This window comes from Bubalus bubalis, chromosome 4 (assembly GCF_019923935.1).
Source record: "Bubalus bubalis isolate 160015118507 breed Murrah chromosome 4, NDDB_SH_1, whole genome shotgun sequence".
In the NCBI taxonomy this organism is placed as follows: domain Eukaryota; kingdom Metazoa; phylum Chordata; class Mammalia; order Artiodactyla; family Bovidae; genus Bubalus; species Bubalus bubalis.
The window spans coordinates 79618503-79642530 of NC_059160.1; the positions used below are offsets into that span (position 1 = coordinate 79618503).

At 36.7% G+C, this 24028-nt stretch overlaps 1 protein-coding gene across 6 annotated transcripts in view; it reads left to right on the forward strand.

The window, feature by feature from the left end:
* The window catches only part of LRRK2 (leucine rich repeat kinase 2), a 212162-nt gene that overhangs the window by 21281 nt on the left and 166853 nt on the right, over nucleotides 1-24028 (forward strand). For 5 of the 6 annotated variants that reach the window (XM_025283992.3, XM_025283993.3, XM_025283994.3 and 2 more), the window contains 6 exons: nucleotides 2443-2562; nucleotides 3177-3316; nucleotides 3410-3489; nucleotides 5116-5222; nucleotides 19448-19577; nucleotides 22293-22417. In XM_025283992.3, coding sequence (XP_025139777.3) covers nucleotides 2443-2562; nucleotides 3177-3316; nucleotides 3410-3489; nucleotides 5116-5222; nucleotides 19448-19577; nucleotides 22293-22417 — 702 coding nt within the window. Of the gene's footprint in view, nucleotides 1-2442; nucleotides 2563-3176; nucleotides 3317-3409; nucleotides 3490-5115; nucleotides 5223-17197; nucleotides 17217-19447; nucleotides 19578-22292; nucleotides 22418-24028 lie in introns of those variants that run through there. The other variant, XM_025283995.3, reaches the window with a different exon arrangement.

Consider the following 24028-nt stretch of genomic DNA (forward strand, 5'->3'; position numbering starts at 1 on the left):
TGTAAGTGTATATAGCATACATATGTTGTATGTTGGTGGATAGGCAGCCAATCAACATACCCTGGATGGAAATATTGTAAAGTAGCAAAATGTCATGCCATGCTTAGGTGGAATTTTAAAAGGAGTGGCAAAAATAAATGTGTGCAATATTAGAAGTCTCATCTTATTGTTAATGCTATATTTGAAGTACTATTATGTAAATATTTATTGCATACAAAAGAATAAACATAACATATAGAAAATGTGAAGTGCAATGCAAAAGAACACCTCATCAAATTTAAGTATTAGTACGTTACCAGCGCTGGTAAAGATACTCTGGGCTCTGCCCTTCCACTGCTTTCTCTACAGAGGTGAGCACTCTCCAGAGTTTTGTGTTAATAAACCTTTTGCTCTAAATTAAATTTTACTGTTTATATATCTCTGTAAATAAAATTGTTAATGTTTGCTTGTTATTGCTTAATAAAAATGGTATCACGCTGAATGTTGTCTTCTGCAAGTTTTTAAAAACTGTGTTTCTGAGACTCATGAATATCTTGCATATAGCTGTATGTGTGTGCAGTGTGTGTGCTCAGTCTCAGTTGTGTCTGACTGTTTGTGACCCCATGAACTATAGTCCGTCAGGCTCCTCTGTCCATGGGATTATCCAGGAAAGAATACTGGAGTGCGTTGCCATTTCCTCCTCCAGGGGATCTTCCTGACCCAGGGATGAAACCTGCATCTCCTAAATTGGCAGGCAGATTCTTTACCATTGACACACCTGGGAAGCGTGGCATTGTTGTATGTAGTATTCTATTATGTAGGTATACCACTATTTATTTATCCATTCTCCTATCCACGGACATTGGTTTATTTCTTGTTTTATGTTACTACCATCTGTATTGCCATGAACATTGTAAAGGAAGGTGAATATCTTTTGAAATATTTCTTTGCTCTTGGTGCTTTCTTTTTTGTGGAATACCTGATTTGCCTTTTTCTGTTTTTCCATAATATATTCTGTCTTTTTAAAAAAATGATTCATAGTTCTGGCTAATAATGTTTTGGTGGTCAGTTATATGTATTGAAAATGTCGAGCTGTCTTTTTATGGCGGCTTTTGTAACATAATGCATTTTCACCTAAATTGTCTAAAAATAAGAAAAGGCCACTGGTATTTGCTTAGAGTCACAAAGTTGGTCAGTGGTACAGCAGCTGTTGGCAGTGACTTGCAAATAATAGTAGGGAAAAGGGGGTGAGACAGCTGAAGTTTAGATAAGCCAGTAAAAGTAGAAAAGAATCTTTTTTGAAATGACTTTCCAAAACTAGAGACTAAGGACTGGGGATTATGTCAGCTTAATGGATGAATGTGGAAGAGGTATGAACATAGAAAGATGCTGATACAGAAGAGTTACACTAATCTGCTTTTTGATTTTGAAACTTTGATTAATATTTAGTGTGGGCTTTAGGCTTTTAATGGTATAGGATCTTTTCCAATTCTGGCTGTGTATCTTAGGGATTATCTAATTACACATATAGCTAATTAGAAGTTTCATTCTTATTCCTACAAGGAAATGTGGTAATTGTTAGTGAGTTATAGTAAAAGCATTTAATGACAAGGAGGTTTTTTCCTTATCTTTTAGAAGACAGGAAAATTAAGCTGTTTTGTACACTGAATATTGTAGTGCCATGTATAAAAATATTTATTTATTTGACTGTGTTTGGTCTTAGTTGTGGCCCGCAGGATTTTCACTGAATCATGAGGCGTTTTTCATTGTGGTGCAAAGACTCTAGTTGGGCACATGGGCTCAGTAGTTGCGGTGCTCTGGTTCAGTTGCTCTGTGGCATATGCGACTGTAGTTCCCTAACCTGGAATCAAACCCTTTCCCACACTGCAAGGCAGATTCTCAACCACTGGACTACCAGGGAAGTCTCCACCTCGTGGTTTTTATATGATGATGACAAGAGGGGGACTTCCCTGGTGGCTCTATGGTAAAGAATTTACCTGCCAATGCAGGAGACATGGGTTCTATCCCTGGGTTGGAAAGGTCCCCTGGAGAAGGAAATGGCAACCCGCTCCAGTATTATCATGTGGGAAATCCTGTGGACAGGAGCCTGGCAGGCTGCTGTCCGTGGGGTCACAAAAGAGTCGGACAAGACTTTGCAAATAAACAACAGCAACAAGACATGAGATGGAATCAAACAACACAAGTTATATAACTCAAACATAGAGTTTTTTTTTTTTGGGCCCAGTCATTTCTGTTGTCTGAGCAAGATAGTTGAATGAGTGCATGAAATGTTTTTAGTTCTTTATGTAATCATTAAGTGATTTTAATTACAGTAAATATGTTTTAATGTAATTAAGAATAGTTATCACTACTCAAATATGTTGATTTAAATACTGTTACATAATTAAAGGTAATATAAGTTTCGTGGATGAGAATTCTGCTAATATGTCACTTAACTTGTAGGTAATTTTTTTAATATCCTGGTATTAAATGAGGTGCATGAGTTTGTGGTGAAGGCCGTGCAGCAGTATTCAGAGAACGCAGTATTACAAATCGCAGCACTCAGCTGTTTAGCGCTCCTCAGTAAGTAACTTCACTAACAAGGAAATTCTTTCAGGCGCATTTGATCTTGAATGTTAACATTATAACAAGAAAGTTTTATATAAAGAAGGAACCCTTAATGCTTTTTCTTTTCCTACTTTTACACATTTTCTCATGGAGGATACTTTCAAGGGAATTAAGGTTGTGATAAGAGGGATGGTATGGGGAGGGAGGAGGAGGAGGGTTCAGGATGGGGAACACATGTATACCTGTGGCGGATTCATTTTGATATATGGCAGAACCAATACAATATTGTAAAGTTAAAAAGTAAAAATTAAATTAAGAAAAAAAGAAACTGAGAAAAAAAAATAAAGTTGTGATAAATATCCCAATTCAGATATCAGTGAATACATCCTTGATTTAGCTTTATTATCAGCAGTTCATTTTCTTAATTAATCTTCCTCTAGCCTATTAGTTTTGTTTGGTACCCTCTCCCTCATCTGATTTATCTACATGGAATAGCAATATGATAAAGTGTGTAATATATTAAAGAGGTCTTTTAATTAACCAGTGCTCTGTTGATGTTTGAAAATAATGGTCTTAAGAGTTGGTCACTTGAACGTATACTTAAGTTTTATGTTTACATTTTTTCAAAGCTGAGACCATTTTCTTAAATCAAGACTTAGAGGAAAAGAATGAGAATCAGGAGAATGACAATGATGAAGAAGATAAATTGTTTTGGCTGGAAGCCTGTTACAAAGCATTAACTTGGCATAGAAAGAACAAGCATGTGCAGGTTAGACACTGTCATAAATTTTATAGTCCTTCAAAATTTTTTGTTCAATAGTTTATTTTTTGACAGGTTTCTTTTTTCCCTTTCCGAATCCAGGAGGCTGCCTGTTGGGCCCTGAATAATCTCCTTATGTATCAGAACAGTTTACACGAGAAGATCGGAGATGAAGATGGCCAGTGAGTAGTTGTGATTTTATATGATAGAAAATTTTAGTCATATTTTTAATCAATTCACTGAAATTTTTATTGTTCGAAATATTTTTGGTATAGGTATTTATATTAAGTGTTGCCATAAAATACTTGTGGATATATAATATTTTGATGCCTGTTGTCTTCAATATTTAGTAAAACTCTCTTTGTGTGAGAGTTATTATGGGGAAATTTAGAATCAAGAGTCATTCAGTAAGTTATGAATCATCAAAAAAGAACCTTTCAGTTTTCTGGCTAATAATTTATAAGTACTAATTATTCTCAACTGACAGAAGTTGCAGAGCCGCCTGTGACCTTTTCTATTGTGGTTACTAGCCAGGAGGTTGTCAATATCAGTAATTAGATATGGTTAGAAGCCTCCTTTAGTGACTCCCCACTTTATGTGGTGGTGTTAACCTGTCTTGTCTTGAGAGGGTTATTTGTATAACTGTCAGTTCTTGAGGATGCTTTCTATGGAGCTCCATTTAAACATCATAAGACCAGACAAAGATGCACATTGTAACCAGGAGTTCTGTATGTCTGATTTGTTTCATATCCATGAGCAACTGCTTCTGTTTGTACTGTTGGCTCTGCATAGCCTCTCAATTTTAAATTTTGAATGCCTTACCTTGGATATTTAAATAGTATTATCTGCACCTCAAATTCTGACAGCCTGTTTCCATAGTGACGTGAAGTGAAGGTCTCTCATTCGTGTCTGACTCTTTGTGACCCCCTGGACTATACAGTCCATGGAATTCTCAAGGCCAGAATACTGGAGTGGGGAGCCTTTCCCTTCTCCAGGGAATCTTCCCAACCCAGGGATCGAACCCAGGTCTCCCGCATTGTGGGCAGATTCTTTACCAGCTGATCCACAAGGGAAACCCAAGAATACTGGAGTGGGTAGCCTATCCTTTCTCTGGGGGTCTTCCGAACCCAGGAATCGAACCAGGGTCTTCTGCATTGGAGGTGGATTCTTTACCAACTGAGCTATTAGGGAAGCCCTCATTTCCAGAGTGATCTACTGCCAATTAGAAGGCAGTTAATGACAGATTCTATTTATTTAAATGTTTCTAGTTTGAATGGAAACTGTAAATTTTGAAAAATATGTGTTAAACCAGCCTTCTAATCTGCTTTGAGCAATCTTTTAAAGAAGTTAGGATAAGGTTGGTTCATTCTGCAATTTATAAAAATTTCAGTTCATAGATACTAATCCCTTAAAACTCACAGGAGATTGTTAAAATAAATACATCATTAAAACATATTTATGCTCTAAATTAAAAAATTTCATTCTACTTCTTTATGATTCTTAATTTTTCCTTTCTTGCTTATATCATCTCCTTTTTCTCACTTAATCTTTTTACTCTTAGCACTTATTTATATATCTACCGAGTCTTCTTTCTCCTTCTACTGCTTATCTACTTTGAAGAAACAGAAACACTACTTTATTATGTATTTGAATATAATGTAAATAGAACACTGCTCTCCTGTGAGTAGAAGTGGCATAAAATACTGTTTATCTGCCCTTATTGGTTGTTAGATTAGATAACAGTAAGTGAATATTTGAGTTAATTATTAAAGAGATTACTATTAATGTTGTGATTGAATTTGTGAAAGGTTCCCAGCTCACAGGGAAGTGATGCTGTCCATGCTGATGCACTCTTCATCAAAAGAAGTCTTCCAGGCATCTGCAAATGCTTTGTCAACTCTGTTAGAACAAAATGGTAAGAGGTACACCATATTTTTTAGTATAATGAAACATGTTTTGTGGTATTTTTAAAATTATAAAAGCGATAATTATAAAAACTTCAAATATGTAAATATATATGTATATCGGATATATAGATATATTGACAAATAGGTAAAAAGAGAAAGAAGAAAATAACATTTTGATGCTTTTCTTCTGGATTTATGTGTATGTACTTACACATGACATATACAATACATTTTATGTTTTTTGGAGAAATGGGATGCTATTATAATCTTTTATAACCAAATTTTACATTTCTTTTTTTATGTTGCTAAATATAAATTCCCACATTACCATTTTTGATGGTTGTGTAGTTTCCCAATGCATACCTATGTCCTCATTTATGTTCCAGTTTCTTATGGATGGACTTTTAGCTTGTGTCCAGTGGTCTTGTTTTGAATATTTGTAACAGTAGCCAAATGGTCACTTTTCCGCCCCAGTTTTTTTTATACACTGTTCCTGTGTTTTTTTCTTAGGAATGCAGTGGATAGAGAGAGAGTCACCATTATAAAATATTCTAAAATTGTCCATTATAAAAATTTAAAAAAATAGTCCTTTACATGTAAATCTTACAGCTTTCCATTATTTAGGAGAGAAAAATAGCTGTTATACCTTTGGAAGAACTCTTGAGGTTTAGAATTGAGGCTCAGGCTGCTCTTATTAGGGCTCAGCCCTAATAAATAGGAAATACGGCCAGAAAATCTTGGGAGAAAACTAATCATAAAAGCATTAGGACTTGGCAGCTCTTGAAGGATATTCTTGAAGGGAGAAAAATACAGAAGAACACTGAAAGCTTGAAAAAAAAGACCAGTGTTAGCATCAGCTTTTAGTAGAGAACCCGAGTAGAGTGAAAAAAGCCTCCTCATGCATGTTTCCGTACACGGTTATTTAAGTCAGATCAAGAGGAAAATCACTTCTTTGTTTTCATTCTTTCTCACTTCACCTCTGATGGCACTGAAAAGGCCATCATAAAAGGCTTGGGCTGGCCAAGCCCTGAGAGATTGATCGGGGTTGCTCTCAAAGGATAATGAGTCAGTGGAAGTGGCAGAAAGGGGAGCTGCTCTTCTTGAGTCTCCCTTCCTCTGCTGTGCAGAGGCCTGGGTTGTGGGGGTATGTGTGGGGGTCTCACTCTTGAAAATGAACACTGGACTTTGCTGCTTTTGTTGAGGCACCTTAGAGAGGAGACAGCCGGAGAAGGCAATGGCAACCAACTCCAGTACTCTTGCCTGGAAAATCCCATGGATGGAAGAGCCTGGTAGGCTGCAGTCCATGGGGTCGCGAGGAGTCAGACACGACTGAGCGACTTCACTTTCACTTTTCACTTTCATGCATTGAAGAAGGAAATAGCAACCCACTCTAGTGTTCTTGCCTGGAGAATCCCAGGGATGGCAGAGCCTGGCGGGCTGCCATCTGTGGGGTCTCAGAGAGTCGGACACGACTGAAGCGACTTAGCGGCAGCAGCAGAGAGTAGACAAACCTTTACCAAGTACAAAACACATTGTGCTGGTGCTGTAGTTCTTAACTCCATGGGACTATTTGATATGTCAACAAAACAACCAAGATTTTGTGAGATTTAAACTTCTGCCTTTTTTTTTTTAAAGAAGGACTATTTTATACAAATAGACACATACATGTAACAGTCATGGAGAGACTAGCCAAAGCTACTACAGTACTCATTTCTGTAATTGGTCACCAGGTGACAGCTGGTGTGTGTATATATATAAAGTTAGTATTTATAGTTTCTGTTTTCATCTCCTCATTCCATATTTCCCTTTCCCTCAACTGGAACTTGCATGGCTCCTGGTTCTGGAGTGACCCGAACCTTCAGCCATGAAAGGTCAAAGTCCTCAGTCATACTGCCTTTTCTGGTTGCTGTACTTTTTTTTCTTTGTTTTTGTTTTTATTGAAGTCTAGTTGATTTGCAGTGTTGTGTTAGTTTCAGGTATATAGCACAGTTAGACATACATATGCTGTGTGATAAGTCGTATCAGTCGTGTCTGACTCTTTTTGACCTAATGGATTGTAGCCTGCCAGACTCCTCTGTCCATGGGATTCTCTAGGCAAAAATACTGGAGTGGGTTGCCGTATCCTCATCCAGGGGATCTTCCCGACCTGGGGATTGAATCCATGTCTCTTATGAATTCGGCGTTGGCAGGCAGGTTCTTTACCACTGTTGACATGTGGAAAGCCTTTTATACATACATACATGCATCAGTTCAGTTCAATTGCTCAGTCGTGTCCGACTGTTTGCGACCTCATGGAATACAGCATGCCAGGCTTCCCTGTCCATCACCAGCTCCCGGAGTTGAGCTGGTCTAAAATTAACAAAAACTAACATCTATTGAGTCAGTGATGCCATCCAACCATCTCATCCTCTGTCGTCCCCTTCTCCTCTCACCTTCAATCTTTCCCAGCATCATGGTGTTTTCAGATGAGTCAGTTCTTCACATCAGGTGGCCAAAGTATTGGAGCTTCAGCTTCAACATCAGTCCTTCCAGTGAATATTCATGACTGATTTCCTTAAGGATGCTGTGGTTTGATCTCCTTGCAGTCCAGGGGACTCTCAAGAGTCTTCTCCAACACTACAGTTCAAAACATCAATTCTTCTCACCTTTCTTTATAGTCCAACTCTCAGATCCATACATGACTACTGGAAAAACCATAACCTTGACTAGATGGACGTTAATTGGCAAAGTAATGTCTCTGCTTTTTAATATGCTGTCTAGGTTGGACGTATCTTTTCCTCCAAGGAGCAAGTGTCTTTTAATTTCATGGCTGCAGTTACAATCTGCAGTGAGTTTGGAGCTCAAAAAAATAAAGTCTCTCACTGTTTCCACTGCTTCCCCATCGATTTGCCATTAAAAATGATGGGACTAGATGCCATGATCTTAGTTTTCTGAATGTTGAATTTTAAGCCAACTTTTTTGCTCTCCTCTTTCACTTTCATCAAGAGGCTTAGTTCTTCTTTGGTTTCTGCCATAAAGGTGGTGTCATTTGCATATCTGAAGTTATTGATATTTCTCCCAGCAATCTTGATTCCAGCTTGTGCTTCATCCAGCCCAGAGTTTCTCATGATGTATTCTGCATATAAGTTAACTCAGCAGGGTGACAATATACAGCCTTGATGTACTCCTTTTCCTATTTGGAACCAGTCTGTTGTTCCATGTCCAGTTCTAACTGTTGCTTCCTGACCTGCATATAAGTTTCTCAAGAGGCAGGTCAGGTGGTCTGGTATTCCCGTCTCTTTAAGAATATTTCACAGATTGTGGTGATCCACACAGTCAAAGGCTTTGGCATAGTCAATAAAGCAGAAATAGATGTTTTTCTGGAACTCTCTTGCTTTTTCGATGATCCAATGGATGTTGGCACTTTGATCTCTGGTTCTTCTGCCTTTTCTAAAACAAGCTTGAATGTTTGGAAGTTCACAGGTTATGTACAGCTGAAGTCTGGCTTGGAGAATTTTGAGCATTACTTTGCTAGCATGTGAGATGAGTGCATTTGTGTGGTAGTTAGAGCATTCTTTGGCATTGCCTTTCTTTGGGATTGGAATGAAAACTGACCTTTTCCAGTCCTGTGACCACTGCTGAGTTTTCCAGATTTGCTGGCATATTGAGTGCAGCACTTTCACAGCATCATCTTTTAGGAATTGAAATAATTTTCCATTATAGGTGAGATAGAAATACAACATATTATACAAATTATTGAGTATAGTTCCCTGTGCTGTACAGAAGGTTCTTGTTGGTTATCTATTTTATATATAGTACTGTGTTGGTTGCTGTAATTTTCAGTTCACTTTTACTGTTGCGGATGGAGGTATCAAGAGGCTCCTCAAGATTACTTTGGATCTCAGACAGGCTTCCTGTAGCCACTGTGTAGTAGCAACCTCTCTCTTCTTGGTAAATGGATCAATTGCATCAGCTGTGAGCTTAATCCCTTTTTTTATACTGGTAGTTCAGTTCATAAAGAGCCTATAGTGACCAGGTAGACGTCACATGCTCTGATTAGCTGGTACCATTGATATGTCCCCGGATGAAAGCTTGTCCTGCTCCATGTGCTTCATGCAGAACAGTGGTATTTTACTTAGAAGATGTACAGTTTTTACTTAAAAATTTTTTTTGTTCTTTTTTCTTCAATTTTCATTGTAATTTAATTGATGTAAAGTGTTGTATGAGGTCATCCCTGGTAGCTCAGAAAATAAAGCATCTGCCTACAATGCGGGAGACCCGGGTTCGATCCCTGGGTCGCGAAGGTACGCTGGTGAAGGCAATGGCAACCCACTCGAGTATTCATGCCTGGAAAATCCCATTGACCGAGGAGCCTGGTAGGCTACAGTCCATGGGATCACAAAATAAGTTTAAGGTGTACAGCACAATGATTTGAATTACTTACCTCAGTAAATGATTAGTCCAGTAAGTTTAGTGAAGATCCATCATATCATATAGATGCAAAATGAAAGAAAAACAAAAAAATGTTTTACTTGTGATGAGGATTAGGATTTACTCTCTTAACAGTTTTCATATATAACATACAACAGTATAACTTATATTAATTATGTTGTACTTTGCAGCCCTAGTATCTGTTTTATAGATGGGAGTTTGTACCTCCTTACCACCTTCATTCAGTACCCCCTTCTTTTGGTAACCACAAATATGATCTCTTTTTCTATTAGTCTTGAAATATAATTGCCCTGTTCAGTTCAGTTCAGTTGCTCAGTCGTGTCTGAGTCTTTGCGACCCCATGAATTGCAGCACACCAGGCCTCCCTGTCCATCACCAACTCCTGGAGTTCACTCAGACCCACGTCCATTGAGTCGGTGATGCCATCCAGCCATCTCATCCTCTGTCGTCCCCTTCTCCTCCTGCCCCCAATCCCTCCCAGCATCAGACCTGTAGCACCCTATAATTTCTAGGTTCACAATACAGTGCTTTGATATTTCTGTACATTACAAAATGGTCATCATGATAAGTCTAGTTATCATCTATCATCATACAAAAAATAGTACATTATTATAGATTATATTTCCATGCTGCACTTTCATCCCTATGACTTCTTTATTTTGTAATGGGGAGTCTGTACCTCTTAAGTTCCTTCCCCTATTTCACTTATCCCCCACTATCCTCTGCTCTGGCAACCACCAGTTTGTTCACTGTACTATGAGCATGTTTCTGTTTTGTTTGTTCAGTTCTTTTGCTTTTTAGGTTCCCCATAGAAGTAAAATTATACAGTGTTTTTCTCTGTCTGAATTATTTCACTTAGCATAACTCCCTTTCACCTTAACATAAGGTCTGTCAGGCAGCAGCAAGTGGCAAGATTTTATTTTTTTTCATGGCTCAGTAATATTCACATCTTCTTTATTTATGCATCTATCAATGAGCATTTAGGTTGCTTATGTATTTTGGTTACTGTGAATAATGCTACAATGAACATATAGGTCTGTATACCTTATTTCTTTTTTAAAACAATTTTTATTGAAATATATTTGAGTTATAATGTGTTAGTTTCAGGTATACAGCAAAGTGATTCAATTATACTTACATATATATGTTTTATATATATATATATATATATATATATACACACACACATACACACACACACATATATATATGTTTTCTTTTTTACAGTCTCTTCCATTATAGGTTATTATAAAATATTGAGCATAGTTCCCTGTGCTATATAGTAGGTCCTTGTTGGTTATCTATTTTATATATAGTAGTATGTATATTTTAGACCCCAACTCCTGATTTATCCCTTCCCCACCCTTTGGTAACCATAAGTTTGTTTTCTATGTCTGTGAGTATGTTTCTGTTTTGAAAATAAGTTCATTTGTTTCACTTTTTTAGATTCCTTACATAAATAATATCATGTCTGTCTTTTTTTTGTCTGGCTCACTTCACTTAGTATGACATATATATTTGTGAATTAGTGTTTTTGTTTTCTTCGGTAAATATCCAGGAGTGGAATCATTGGATCATACAGTAGTTCTGTTTTTTGAATTGTGTCCATACTATTTTCCATAATGCTTGCACCAATTTGGATTTCTACCAACCGTTCATGAGGATTCCTTTTTCTGCACATCCTTGCCAACATTTGTTATTTGTGCTTTTTTTTGATTACAGCCATTCTGACAGTTGTGAGGTGATAAATTTTTATGGTTTAGATTTGTATTTCCTTGAGGATTAGTAATGTTGAACATCTTTTAGTGTGTGTTGGCCATCCCCAAGTCTTCTTTGAAAAATGTTTATAGGGTCCTCTGCCCACAGTTTAACTATGTTGTTTTTCTGATCTTGAATTTTATGAATTCTTTGTATATTTTGAATATGAACCCCTTATTAGATATATCATTTACACATATCTTCTTCCATTCAGTAGGTGGTCATTTCATTTTGTTGATGTTTTCCTTTATTGGGAAAGAGGTTTTTAGTTTGATGTTGTCCCATTTATTCATTTTTACTTTTCATTCCCTTGCCTGAGGAGACAGATTGAAAGAAAAATATTGCTAAGATCAGTGTCAAAGAGCATTCTGCTTCTTTTCTTTTTGGAGTTTTATGATTTCAGGTTTTCATCTAATTCTTTAATCTGTTTTGAGTTTATTTTTGTATATCATGTGAAAAGAAATCTAGCTTGATTCTTTTGTATGTAGTTGTGCAGTTTTCCTAACACCATTTATGGAATAAGCTGTCTTCCCCATTGTATATTTTTGCATACTTTGTTGGAGATTAAATGAACATGTAAGTTTTCTTTTCTGGGCTTTCTAAACTGTTCCATTGATTTATGTGTCTGTTTTTTTTTTTGGCCAGTATCGTATTGTATTGATTCCTATAGCTTTGTAGTATAGTTTGAAATCAGGGTGCATGCTACCCTCAGTTTTGTTCTTTTTCAAGATTTTGGCTATTTGTGGTATTTTGTGTTTTCATACAAGTTTTAGAATGGTTTGTTCTAGTTCTGTGAAAAATGCCATTGATGTTTTGATAGCGATTGCACTGAATCTGTAGATTGCCTAGGATAATTTGGTTGGTTTAGCAGTATTAAATCTTCCAATTCATGAACACAGTATAGCTTTTCATTTGTTTGTGTCATCTTCATTTTCTTTCACCAGTGTCTATAGTTTTTTGAGTATAGGTCTTTTACATCCTTAGTTAGATTTATTCTATCTAATACAGTTGTATATGGAATTGTTGTCTTAATTTCCCTTTCTGACTGTTCATTCTTAGTATACAGAAACATAGCATATTTCTGTATATTAATTTTGCATCTGCAACTTTACTGAGTTCATTTATTAGTTCTAGTATTTTTGGTGGCATCTTTAGAATTTTCTTTATACATATCATGTCATCTGCAAACAGTTTCAGTCCCCTCCCATTTTGATTCCCTGTATTTCTGTCTTTTGTGGCTGGTGCTTCTAATACTGTGTTGAATAGACATGAAGTGAGTGAGCATCCTTGTCTTTTTCCTGATCTTAGAGGAAATGTTTTCAGCTTTCCTGATTGAGTATGGTATTGGCTATAGGTTTTTCATATAAGGGCTTTATTATGTTGAGATATCCTCCCTCTAAACTCATTTTGTGCAGAGTTTTTATCATAAATTGATACTAAATTTTATCAAAACTTGTTTTTGCCTCTTGGTATCATCATATGCTGTTTTTCTTCTTCAGTTTGGTAGTGTGGTATATCACATTGACAGATGTGAATATTGAGCCATCTTTGTATCCCTGGGATGAATCATGTTGTATGATTCCTTTAATGTATTGTTGAATTCAGTTTGCTAATATTTTGTTGAGGATTTCTGCATCTATGCTCATCAGTGATATTGGCCTGTAATTTTCTTTTTTCTGTGTGATATCTTTGGTTTTTGTGTCAGGGTGATGCTGACCTTGTAGAATGGGTTTGCAAGCATTCCTTTCCCTTCAGCTTTTAGAATAGTTTGAGAAGTAGGGGCATTTACTATTCTTTAAGTGTTTGGTAGAATTCATCTGTGAAGCTCTCTGGTGCTGGACTTTTGTTTGTTGAGAGTTTTTTTTTTTTCTTTTGTTTACTGATTCAGTTTCATTACTGGCAATCAGTCTGTTTGTATTTTCTATTTATTTCTGCTTCAGTCTTGGGAGATTGTATATTTCTAGGAATTTGTCCTTTTCTTCTAGGTTGTCCATTTTATAGTCATGTAATTGTAGTGATCTCTTACGATTCTTTATATTTCTATGGTTTTGATGTAATTTATTGTTTATTTTTAAATGGTGGATAATTTCTTACAGTGTTGTGCTGGTTTCTGCTGTGCTGTAGCATGAGTCAGCTATAAGCCTACATATATCCCCTCCCTGAGCCTCCTCTCACCCCTACCATCCCACCCCTCTAGGTTGTCACAGAGCACCAAGCTGAGCTCCCTGTGTTTATAGCAGCTTCCCACTAGGTATCTGTTTTGCACGTAGTAAGGCATTGGAGAAGGAAATGGCAACCCACTCCAGTATTCTTGCCTGGAGAATCCCAGGGACAGAGGAGCCTAGTGGGCTGCCGTCTGTGGGGTCGCACAGAGTCGGACACAACTGAAGCGACTTAGCAGCAGCAGCAGTGTATATATGTCAATGCTACTTTTTCAGTTTGTTCCTTCACCTTCCTCTCCATGTCCACAAATTTGTTCTCTACAGCTCCATCTCTATTCCTGCTCTGCAGATAGGTTCATCAATAATGTTTTTATAGATTCCATATATATGTGATAGTATATATTTGTTTTACTCTTTTCTGACTTACTTCACTCTGTAAAACAGGCTCTAGGTTCATCCACCTCAATACAACTGAGTCAAATTTTGCTACTGTCTCATTTAATGTTTTTTACATCATATTTTGCATCTTTTTGTTTTGTTTATCTCTATGTATACTTACGGTAGACATAGATAATTTTACTATTCCTACTAGTTTTTTAAGTGGGTGATCTGCTACTCTCATTTGCTTTTACCAATGATCTTTTCCTTTCATAAATTTTGTTTTCTGGTTGTGGGCTTCTTTTTTTCCACTTAGAGAAGTCTCTCCAACATTTTTTTAATAGCTAGTTTAGTGGTGCAGAACTCTTTTTAGGTTTTGCTTGTCTGTAAAACTCTTATCCCTCCTTCAAATGAATGATAACCTTACTGGATAGACTATTTTTTCCTTTCAGCATTTTGAATGGATCCCACTATTCCCTGGTATTCTGCAAAATTTAATATGGAAAAGTCAGCTGACAGACTTATGGGAATACCTTTGTATATAACTATTGCTTCTTTTTTGCTTTAATATTCTCTCTTAATCTTCAAGTTTTGTCATTTTAATTACAATTTGTCTTTTTACGGACCTCTCTTTATTGATCTTGTTTGAGACTTTGTACTTCTTGGACCTGGATATCTATTCCTTTCCAAGTTTAGGGAATTTTTCAGCTATTATCACTTCAAATAATTTGTCTACCATTCTCTCTCTTTTCCTTTTTGGATCTCTATATGAAAATGTTAGTATGCTTGATGTTGTCTGGGAGTTCTCATATTTTAAAATTTCTTTTCCTCTGTTTGTTCAGCTTGTTGTGATTTTCATCACACTGTTTTCTAGTTCACTGATCTATTCCTCTATATCATTTAATCTACTGTTGATTATTTGTATATAATTTTAATTTTGGTTTTTGTATCCTGTTTCAACTCTGTTTTATTCTTCTTTATATTTTCTAGCTTTTTGATAAACTCACTATATTCATCATTCTTCTCCTGAGTTTGTTGAGGATCTTTATGATCATTACCTTGAGCTGATGTCTGATAGATTGCTTATCTCCATTTGGCTAATTCTTCTTCTGAGATTTTATCTTGTTCCTTCATTTGGAGCATATTCCTGTGTTGCCTCATTTTGCATAATTCTTTGTTTTTGTTTGTAGATTGAGTTTGATTATGTTTCCTAATCTTAGAGGAGTGTCCTTATAGTACACTCCTTTCTGGTTAACAGAGCTGTATGATCTAGTGGTGCCCTCTGCATGGTCTGAGTGGGCCATTGAATGTTGTGGTGCTGTGTAGATGGGGCCCATTTCTGGTGGGTTAGCTGCTGAGACCTCCTTGTGTAGAGGCTGCTGGTCATTGGCGCTCAAGACAGGGTCGTAGTATGGCTGACTGCACAGACTAGGGGTTTCTGGAACTGGTTCCATCCCACGGGTAAGTGGAGCTGTGTCTTGGCATGGCTGACTTAAGGTCTGGGAGGTCTTGGGGCAGTTTACTGCAGACACAGGGTTTTGGAGCTGGAGTTAACGTGCTGCTTGGTAGTGTAAGGTCCCTGGGTAGCTGGCTGTGAGCCTGGGAGTCCCAGGGCAGCTGACTATGGGCCCTGGGGATTTTCAGTTCTGGTGCCTACCTGCTGGTAAGCACAGCTGATTCTTAGTGCTAATTGGATAGATGCAGAACCCCAAAATGGCACTTGCCAGTACCAATGTCCTCGTGGTAAAATATGCTACCTCAAATGGCTGTCAGCAGCATCTTCTGGAGAGAGACTCTCCCAAGGGGGGTCCCAGTGCCTTCTGTCTCCCTGAGAGACTCTCCAAGATAGCAAGTGGGTCTGATCCAGACTCTTCTAAACCTATTGCATGCTGGGTTTCCAAGTGTATGAGACTTTTCATGGGCTCTTTAAAAGTGAAGTCTTTGGTTCCTGTAGCCCTCTTGCTCTCTCATTGTGCAAGCCCTGCTGGATTTTAAAGCCCGATGTTCTAGGGGCTCAAGCCCAGCACCTCCAGGTTTGAGGGATTAATGAGGTGCTTGGACCCCTTGATTCATAGGGAGAACTTCTATAAATAACCTCTCTGATTATCCTCTTGTTTATTGGTTGCTTATCTGGTAGTGTGGGTGTTCACTATATCACATTCCCCATCCTTCCTGTCATCTCATGTAGTTCCTTCTTTATATCTTTACTTGTGGAATATCTTTTCTGCTAGTTTTCAGATCATTTTCATAGATCGTTGCACTGTAAGTAGTTATAATTTTGGTGTGCTCATGGGAGGAAGTGAGTTCAGGGTCTTCCCTGAGAAGAATCTTCTGTGCAATCTTGATCACTCCCTGGGTTGATTCTTACTATGGTGCCTCAGGATTGGTTACATTTGAAATTAACCTTGATTTCTTTGTTCAGATTCAATTATCTGGTCTTTCTGACTTCATACTTCTTTGTTCTTGGTTCCCAGCCATGTTAACTTTCCTCGGATCCCTTTGAATAGTCCTTGGAGTTCTGCCTTATGAGAATAGTAAGAACTTAAGCAGCTCATTCACCAGTCTCCATTGAAAGACACTTGGGAACATTGCATAGGAAGGGCTGGGTATAGTTTAGGAAAATAATTGGTTTGGTGGCCAGCAAAACTGGGTTTTGTCATGGTGGTTCCCAGGTCAAGGTTCAAAGATCTTGTGTGACATTTTATTCATTTAATTAATTAGTTAATAAAATTAGTATTCATTGAGCCTTAGACACCTGAGCTACATCAGATAAATAGAAATCCCTGGCTCATGAAGCTTTTACTCTAGTGGGAAAGATAAGTAAAAAGGCTAATCGATATATGATATGTGAACCTTGACTGTATTACAAAGAATGTGAAGCCAAAAAAAAAAATATGAAGCAAAGAAAGAGTATGCATGTTGGTGTTCAGAGGTGACGAAATTGTGATTAGGCAGTGAGGAAACAAGGTGACTGTTGAAGTGAAGGCCTGAAGAAAGTTGCTCTTTGTTATTGGTCTTTTATAACAGATAATTTATTGCTAAAATGGTGTAGAAGAGGTCCTGAGTATTGTGTAGAGAGCTGGTAAATGAGATGTGTAAAATGTTCTATAAACTCTAAAGTGACTCCATGCTGTAATTTTTTCTCCAAGGTGTACTGTATGAGGAAATTTCTGTTCTTAATTTTCAAATCTCAAATTCAGTTCATGTCCAAGACAGTGATTGTTAAAGTGTGGTCTCTGGACCAGCAACATCATTTGGGAACTTTTTAAAAATGTAAGTTCTAGGGCCCCATACAGACCCAATGAGTCATAAACTGTGTAGTTAAAACTCAGCAATCTGTTTTAACAGGTCCCTGAGAGAATTCTTGTGTACTCTAAAGTGTGGGAACTGCTGATCTAAAATAACTTCTATGATGTAAATTATTTCCTTAGTTAGAATTTAGCCATTTTAGGAGGAGCTATTAAAGCTTTTGATTTGACTGAGCAAAATAATCAAATTATTCTTTTTTTAATTGATTGATTAAAAATCAGTAACTTTTTTTATTGGACTAGCATTTGTTTATACTAAGTTTTATGTGTACAGCATTTTATTTTTACTTATGTACACACTGCAGTGTGCTCACTACCAAAAATTTAGTTTCCATTTATCACCATACTGTTCATCCCCTTTACACACTTCACCCACCTCTATCCCTTTCCCCTCTGGTAACTGCCACTCTGTTTTTGATTGGTTTGTTCATTTATTTTGTTTTTTATATTCTACATGTGAGTGAAATCATACAGTCTTTATCTTTCATCATCTGACTGATTTCATTTAGCATAATACCATCAGGGTCCATCCGTTGGTGCAAATGACAAGGTTTCATCTTTTTTCATGACTGAGTAGTATTGTACCATATATGTATGTCATACCTTCTTTATGCATTCATTGGCTAATGGTCACTTAGGTTGTTTCTGTATCTTGGATATTATAAATAATACTATGAAGAACATAAGGGTACATATATCTTTTCAAATTAGTGGTATTTTCATGTTTTTTTAAATATAAATATCCAGAAGTGGGATATCTGGATCATGTGGTAGTTCTGTTCCTAGTTTTTTAAGGAATCTCTATACTGTTTTCCATAGCAACTGTACCATTTTTCATTACCTTTTATCCACTTCCTCACCAACACTTGAATAACCAACTTCATATTTTGATGATTTTTTAGATTTTGAAAAAGTATGAGTTTTCAGATTTTGTCAGTAATTTAGAATACATATATTACTTCTACTTATGAGTTTTGTCTGATCTTTTCTTTTATTCTCAATTTCAGATTAACTAATTTTTTAAAAAATAGTATTTAAAGTTCTGTCAGTTTCATTCCTCCCACCTTCAATATTAAAATATAGTTTATAATGTTGGAATTGATATTTATATGGAGGCTTCAAGATAAATGGTATTTATATGGAAACTTTAAGGTATTATGGAAACTTTCAAGACACTGGATTTGCATTTACTGAAGAAAGTTTATTATGAAGAGGAAAATTATTTCATAATCATTTCCCACACATAATGTGAAGTCAATTGTAAAGCAATCTATGTGTTTCTTAAGCTTTGTTATTATTTTGTGAAAATATGTAGTTATGTTTTATATATTTTTTATTAGTGCTTTTCATAACTTTGTGTATCATAGCACAGATAGAAATGATAATGTTTGCATGGTCCACTGGAGTAAGTGGAGAAGGCTGAGGGCAACCCAACCTGGTTTCAGCCTTACTTCCTCCATCCCTTAAGAGCTGATAGGATCTTCACTCATCTATAACTTATTCCCAGGTCACCAGTGAGCCTCTGCTCTACATCAGTTCAGTTATTTTGTGAAGTTGTTTTATAATTAGAATGAAATTTAGTTTTCATTCTTATGTTGGAGGCCATTATGTAAAAATGTGTTTCTTCAAAAATATTCTTTTCACAGAATGGTAATCACATTCCCCTAGTTTTCTCTGTGAATGAAACTTTCACACTAAAACCTCAAATGGTTAATAAATAGGAAAACATTGGAAATAATATATATTTTAAAGAAAAAAATTAATGATATTTAAGTTGTCTGCTACTGCTAAGTCACTTCAGTCGTGTCCGACTCTGTGTGACCCCATGGACGGCAGCCCACCAGGCTCCGCCATCCCTGGTATTCTCCAGGCAAGAACACTGGAGTGGGTTGCCATTTCCTTCTCCAATGCATGAAAGTGAAAAGTGAAAGTGAAGTTGCTCAGTTGTGTCCAACTCTTAGCAACCCCATGGACTGCAGCCTACCAGGCTTCTCCATCCATGGGATTTTCCAGGCAAGAGTACTGGAGTGGGGTGCCATCGCCTTCTCCGATTTAAGTTGTCAGTGAAATATAAATTAATATATAGTTGTATATACATTCTGATGAACTTTGATTATCTTTAATAGTATTTGTCTTATTGCAAGATTATGACAATGTCCTTTCATTTATTCAAATAACATTTAAAAAATCTTGTAGTTAATTTTAGAAAGATCCTGTTGTCCAAAGGAATATATCTGAATGTGTTGGAGTTAATGCAGAAGCATATGCATTCTCCTGAAGTGGCTGAAAGTGGCTGTAAAATGCTAAATCATCTTTTCGAAGAAAGGTAATAAATATTTATGAATTTATGTAGAATATATAATATTGGACCAGGTAGAATATCAATATTTTGAGCATAATTGTAAGAATAAAAAGAGAAACAAGGCAGTTGAAGATGGAAACATTTTGCAACATAATCTCATGTCAGTAATACATAGACTTATTTTATTTATATATAGAAATATGTTGAAAATTTGCTTTTGTGCTTTATGATTGGTATTGACTGTGTTTTGAAAAATGGTGCTTATATAGCACATAACCTTAAACAGTTTTTAAAATTTTGTTATGTGGAAGATATAAAATATAAAATTAGGATATGGCTTCTAATTGTTGCTCTCTCACAACTAATATTTATCAATATTCATTCATTAGAATTAGCTTTGTCTTTTCTTCCTGCTCTCATTCCTTACCTGGGGAAGCATTTTAACACTTTTAGTTCAAGTACAGAGATGTTAAGATTATATGTCTAGTTTGTGGCACAGAGAGACTGTATCATTTATCTGGGGATGGATAATGCAGGTTTGGGGTAGAATGGCAAGTAGTGGTGGGTGGGGAGGGAAGGGGAGTGGAATCTATCTAAAATTTGTTTAAAAGGCTAAAACTGAGTTAATACAGAGGAACATGTATAATATCATATATGAAACGAGTCGCCAGTCCAGGTTCGATGCACGATACTGGATGCTTGGGGCTGGTGCACTGCGACGACCCAGAGGGATGGTATGGGGAGGGAAGAGGGAGAAGGGTTCAGGATGGGGAACACATGTATACCTGTGGCGGATTTATTTTGATATATGGCAAAACCAATACAATATTGTAAAGTTAAAAAATAAAATTAAATTAAATTAAAAAAAAATACAGAGGGTTATCTCCTCCTGAAGGATGTGCTCAGCACATTTTTGTACTTTATTAGGTCAAAGAATGCGAGCTAACTTTGACATAGTCTAAATAAATTTCAAACAGAAAAAGAGCATTAAAAAACTGTCCTGTGTCAAGTGGCACAGATGTTGCAGTAAAAACTGATTTTGAGTCCTGGTTTTCCCACTAATTTGAGTCAACTATTTGATCTCTAAACTTCAGAATCCTCATTGGTGATGAGGAGTAATAATAACAAATTCATAAGTTTTTAGCTTATAATGTAACGATTAAATAAGTTTGAACAAAAGACTTAGGAAAATGGTGCGTTTTAAGCCCCCAATAAAACAACTGTTTTTACTAACAGGTATTAAATATTAATAGGGCTTCCCTGTTGGATCAGATGGTAAAAAATCTGCCTCCTAGGCAGGAGACCCGGGTTTGATCCCTGGACTGGGAAGATCCTCTGGAGAAGGGAATGGCTACCTACTCCAGTATTCTTGCCTGGAGAGTTCCATGGACAGAGTAGCCTGCGGTCTCAGAGAGTCAGAAATGACTGAATGACTCACACTTTCACTTTCAAATATGACTAAGTGAAATGCATGTAGCATGATAAACTGTATGTAATGTGTTTACAGACTTAGAATGAATGGCATTACATTGTTTTTAATGTAAAAATACATTGTTTTTAATGTAATGTAAATGTAATAATTTAATATAATTTAATAAGTCCAGCTTATCTATTTATGTTTATATATCATAACTTCAAACAATCTCTCTCTTTTTTAAATGTTGTTCTTGACATTTAAATGAAAAGTTTATGTTAAATTGTGATTGTTTATGGTCCTGTCAGTGTGTGAACCTTTATAAGGAGGGAAAAATACAGTGGAATAATGGACAGTTTAAGATGTTGTAGATTCTGGGCAATTAATCTTTTTGGCTGTTTCCTCATATGTAAAATGCATAAATTTCTAGTTCTGGGGATTCAGAATTGACTATGACAACGTGCCTGCCCCTAAAAATCTCATTTTTAAGCAGATATTTACAATACAGTGTGATAATTCAATGACAGAGATGTGTAAAATCATAAGGTATTGGTGAATCAAGCTAGGGTGACCAAAGGAGAGAGGCTGCAAAGAGGGGATGTGTTTAAACTGGGACTTTAAGATGGTAAAGAGGGACTATATGTCAGTAACCATAGATCCATGCAAAGTGAGGACCCAGATCTGATATGCAGAAGTTTTAGTCAATATGGTACTATGTAAAGGCAAGGGTTGCCTCTATTAAATTTGGTAGGACCTACTGACATCTACATTTATGTTTAGATTAACATACATTTGTGTATATGTTAAATAATAGCTAAAATGCCTTAGAGAAACCAAGACTTTAGTGCAAATAAAACTAATTAAGACTACCATACAAGAAGTCCAGTGGTGTTAATCAGGAACGGGCAGGTAGTTATGCTGTAAACAGCTCTCTGGACTTGGCGGTCAGAGTTTGCATTCCAGCCCTGGCTCTGTCATGTTCCAGTGAAAGGACCTTGATGTTTAACCTCTATCAGCCTAAATTCTCTACCTAGAAAATGCAAATAATACCTTCTTTCCAGGAGTTGTTGCCAGTGACCCTGTACAGATCAAAAGGAGGTTGTTAGTTCCGGGAAACTAAGTAAAAGACTTCCCGATTTACTGTGAATTTAACTTCTTGAGGTCAAAGTTTAACCGAATAAGAATTTAAATTGTGTTTGCTCATATTACTGAGTTCACATAGCCTTTTCTGATAAAATAGTTGTTTTCTTGTACTTGTTTCAAATTGGTGTTTGTATTGGAATCAGGTTGGACTTTTAATAAGCATTTCAATATTATATCTCCAGGAGCACTTCCCTGGATACAATGGCAGCAGTGGTCCCCAAAATAATAACCGTCATGAAAAGTCATGAGACATCGTTATCAGTGCAGCTGGAGGCACTTCGAGCTATGTTACATTTTATAGTTCCAGGTAAGTTACAGAACTGATTGTGGGAAGAGCTGTCATTGTAAATGAATATTTTGACTTTTCATGAAATATCAACTTTCTAGGCAAAAATTAAAGGACTGGTTTCTCCCAACCAAATTCAAATCTTTGCACTAGCCCAAAAATAAAACTAGAGGGAAAATGATGAGATGGAAGAGTCAGATAGATTTACATTAAGATTTAATAAGAAGCATCAATAGTTTATTTACAGAAATATAACTGCAACATAGTGTGGTGCTTCAACTCCAAGGATAGTGTCATCTCTGCTATTTCTTTTGTATTTCTGTTGACATTGCTGAAATCAAGTTTTTTGTTTGTTTTCTGTCTCAATTATAATAATAGCTAACTAATTTTCACACTTCCTCTCTTGCCTCTTTCCAGTCCTTCTTTTACTCTGTGGTTGAATGCATCTTTCTCATATATAACCATGTGGCTTTTACTCATTAACTACAGTAGTGTCCATTGTACCCCATTTACATCCTGCTTACATTTATTATGACTTTATTTGTCCTCCAAACCCATTTAAAAACCTGCTCCTCCTTTCCTTTATCATGTATTTATTAATTGCCTCTTATGTTCTATACATTGTGATAAATGCAAAGGTCTGAAAAACAGGTGAAAAAAAACAGGATTGTACTACTTATGGGAGCTTAGAGGTAGAGAGACAGATAGTTAATTACCAGACAGTTGAGAGAGCCTGTTACAGGGCTTCCCTGGTAGCTCAGATGGTAAAGAATCCACCTGCAGTGAGGGAGACCTGAGTTCAATCCCTGGCTTGGGAAGATCCTCTGCAAAAGGGCATGGCAATCCACGCCAGTATTTTTGCCTGCAGAATCCCATGGGCAGAGGAGTCTGGCAGGCTACAGTCCATGGGGTCACGAAGAGTTGGACATGACTGAGCAACTTTCACTTTCACATTATAAAAGTCCATGAAAATATTGATGGAAGCCCAAATAGTTTATTCAAAAGAGTATGTGAGAAATTGTGATGTTTGCAGTTGACAGATGAGTAAGGCTGACCTGGTAAAAAGGCCAGGAGGGACATTTCAAGCAGAAAGAGAAAGAACACATGGTCTGGGATGAGTGGAGCATGGTGTTGAGGAGAGCAGGGGGTGAATGTGCAAAGGTGGGCAGAGGCTGAGAGGGAAGGGCCTTGAACAGAAGGCTGAGCAGTTTGTGCTTTATTTAATGCAAGTCAATTTAAAAAATTTATTAAAGGTGTTTGAAAGTTGCAGTGTCATAACTAAAGCTGCCATTTATAACAGCAGTAGTATATGTGGAGCATGATTGGCAGGGGAGAGCCTCCTGCAAGAAGACTAGGCTGGAGGCTGGGATGCCCAGATGAGACATAGTGGGAGCCCAGCCAAGAAAGCATGAGAGGATTCATGTGGGAGGTGATTAGGAGGCACCTTTGATGTGATTTTCTGACTACTGAATATCAGGGATGTTATTATTATTTTGCTCTGTTAGAGTCCCAGTACTTTTGAAGTTCATTTTTTGGTGCTTTTAAATGAAATCTTCCTAAACCTACCATTTTCTGTAGTCATATTGGTATTTATATTTCTGAGTATAAGAGTATAGAATTTTTCAAGGAAAG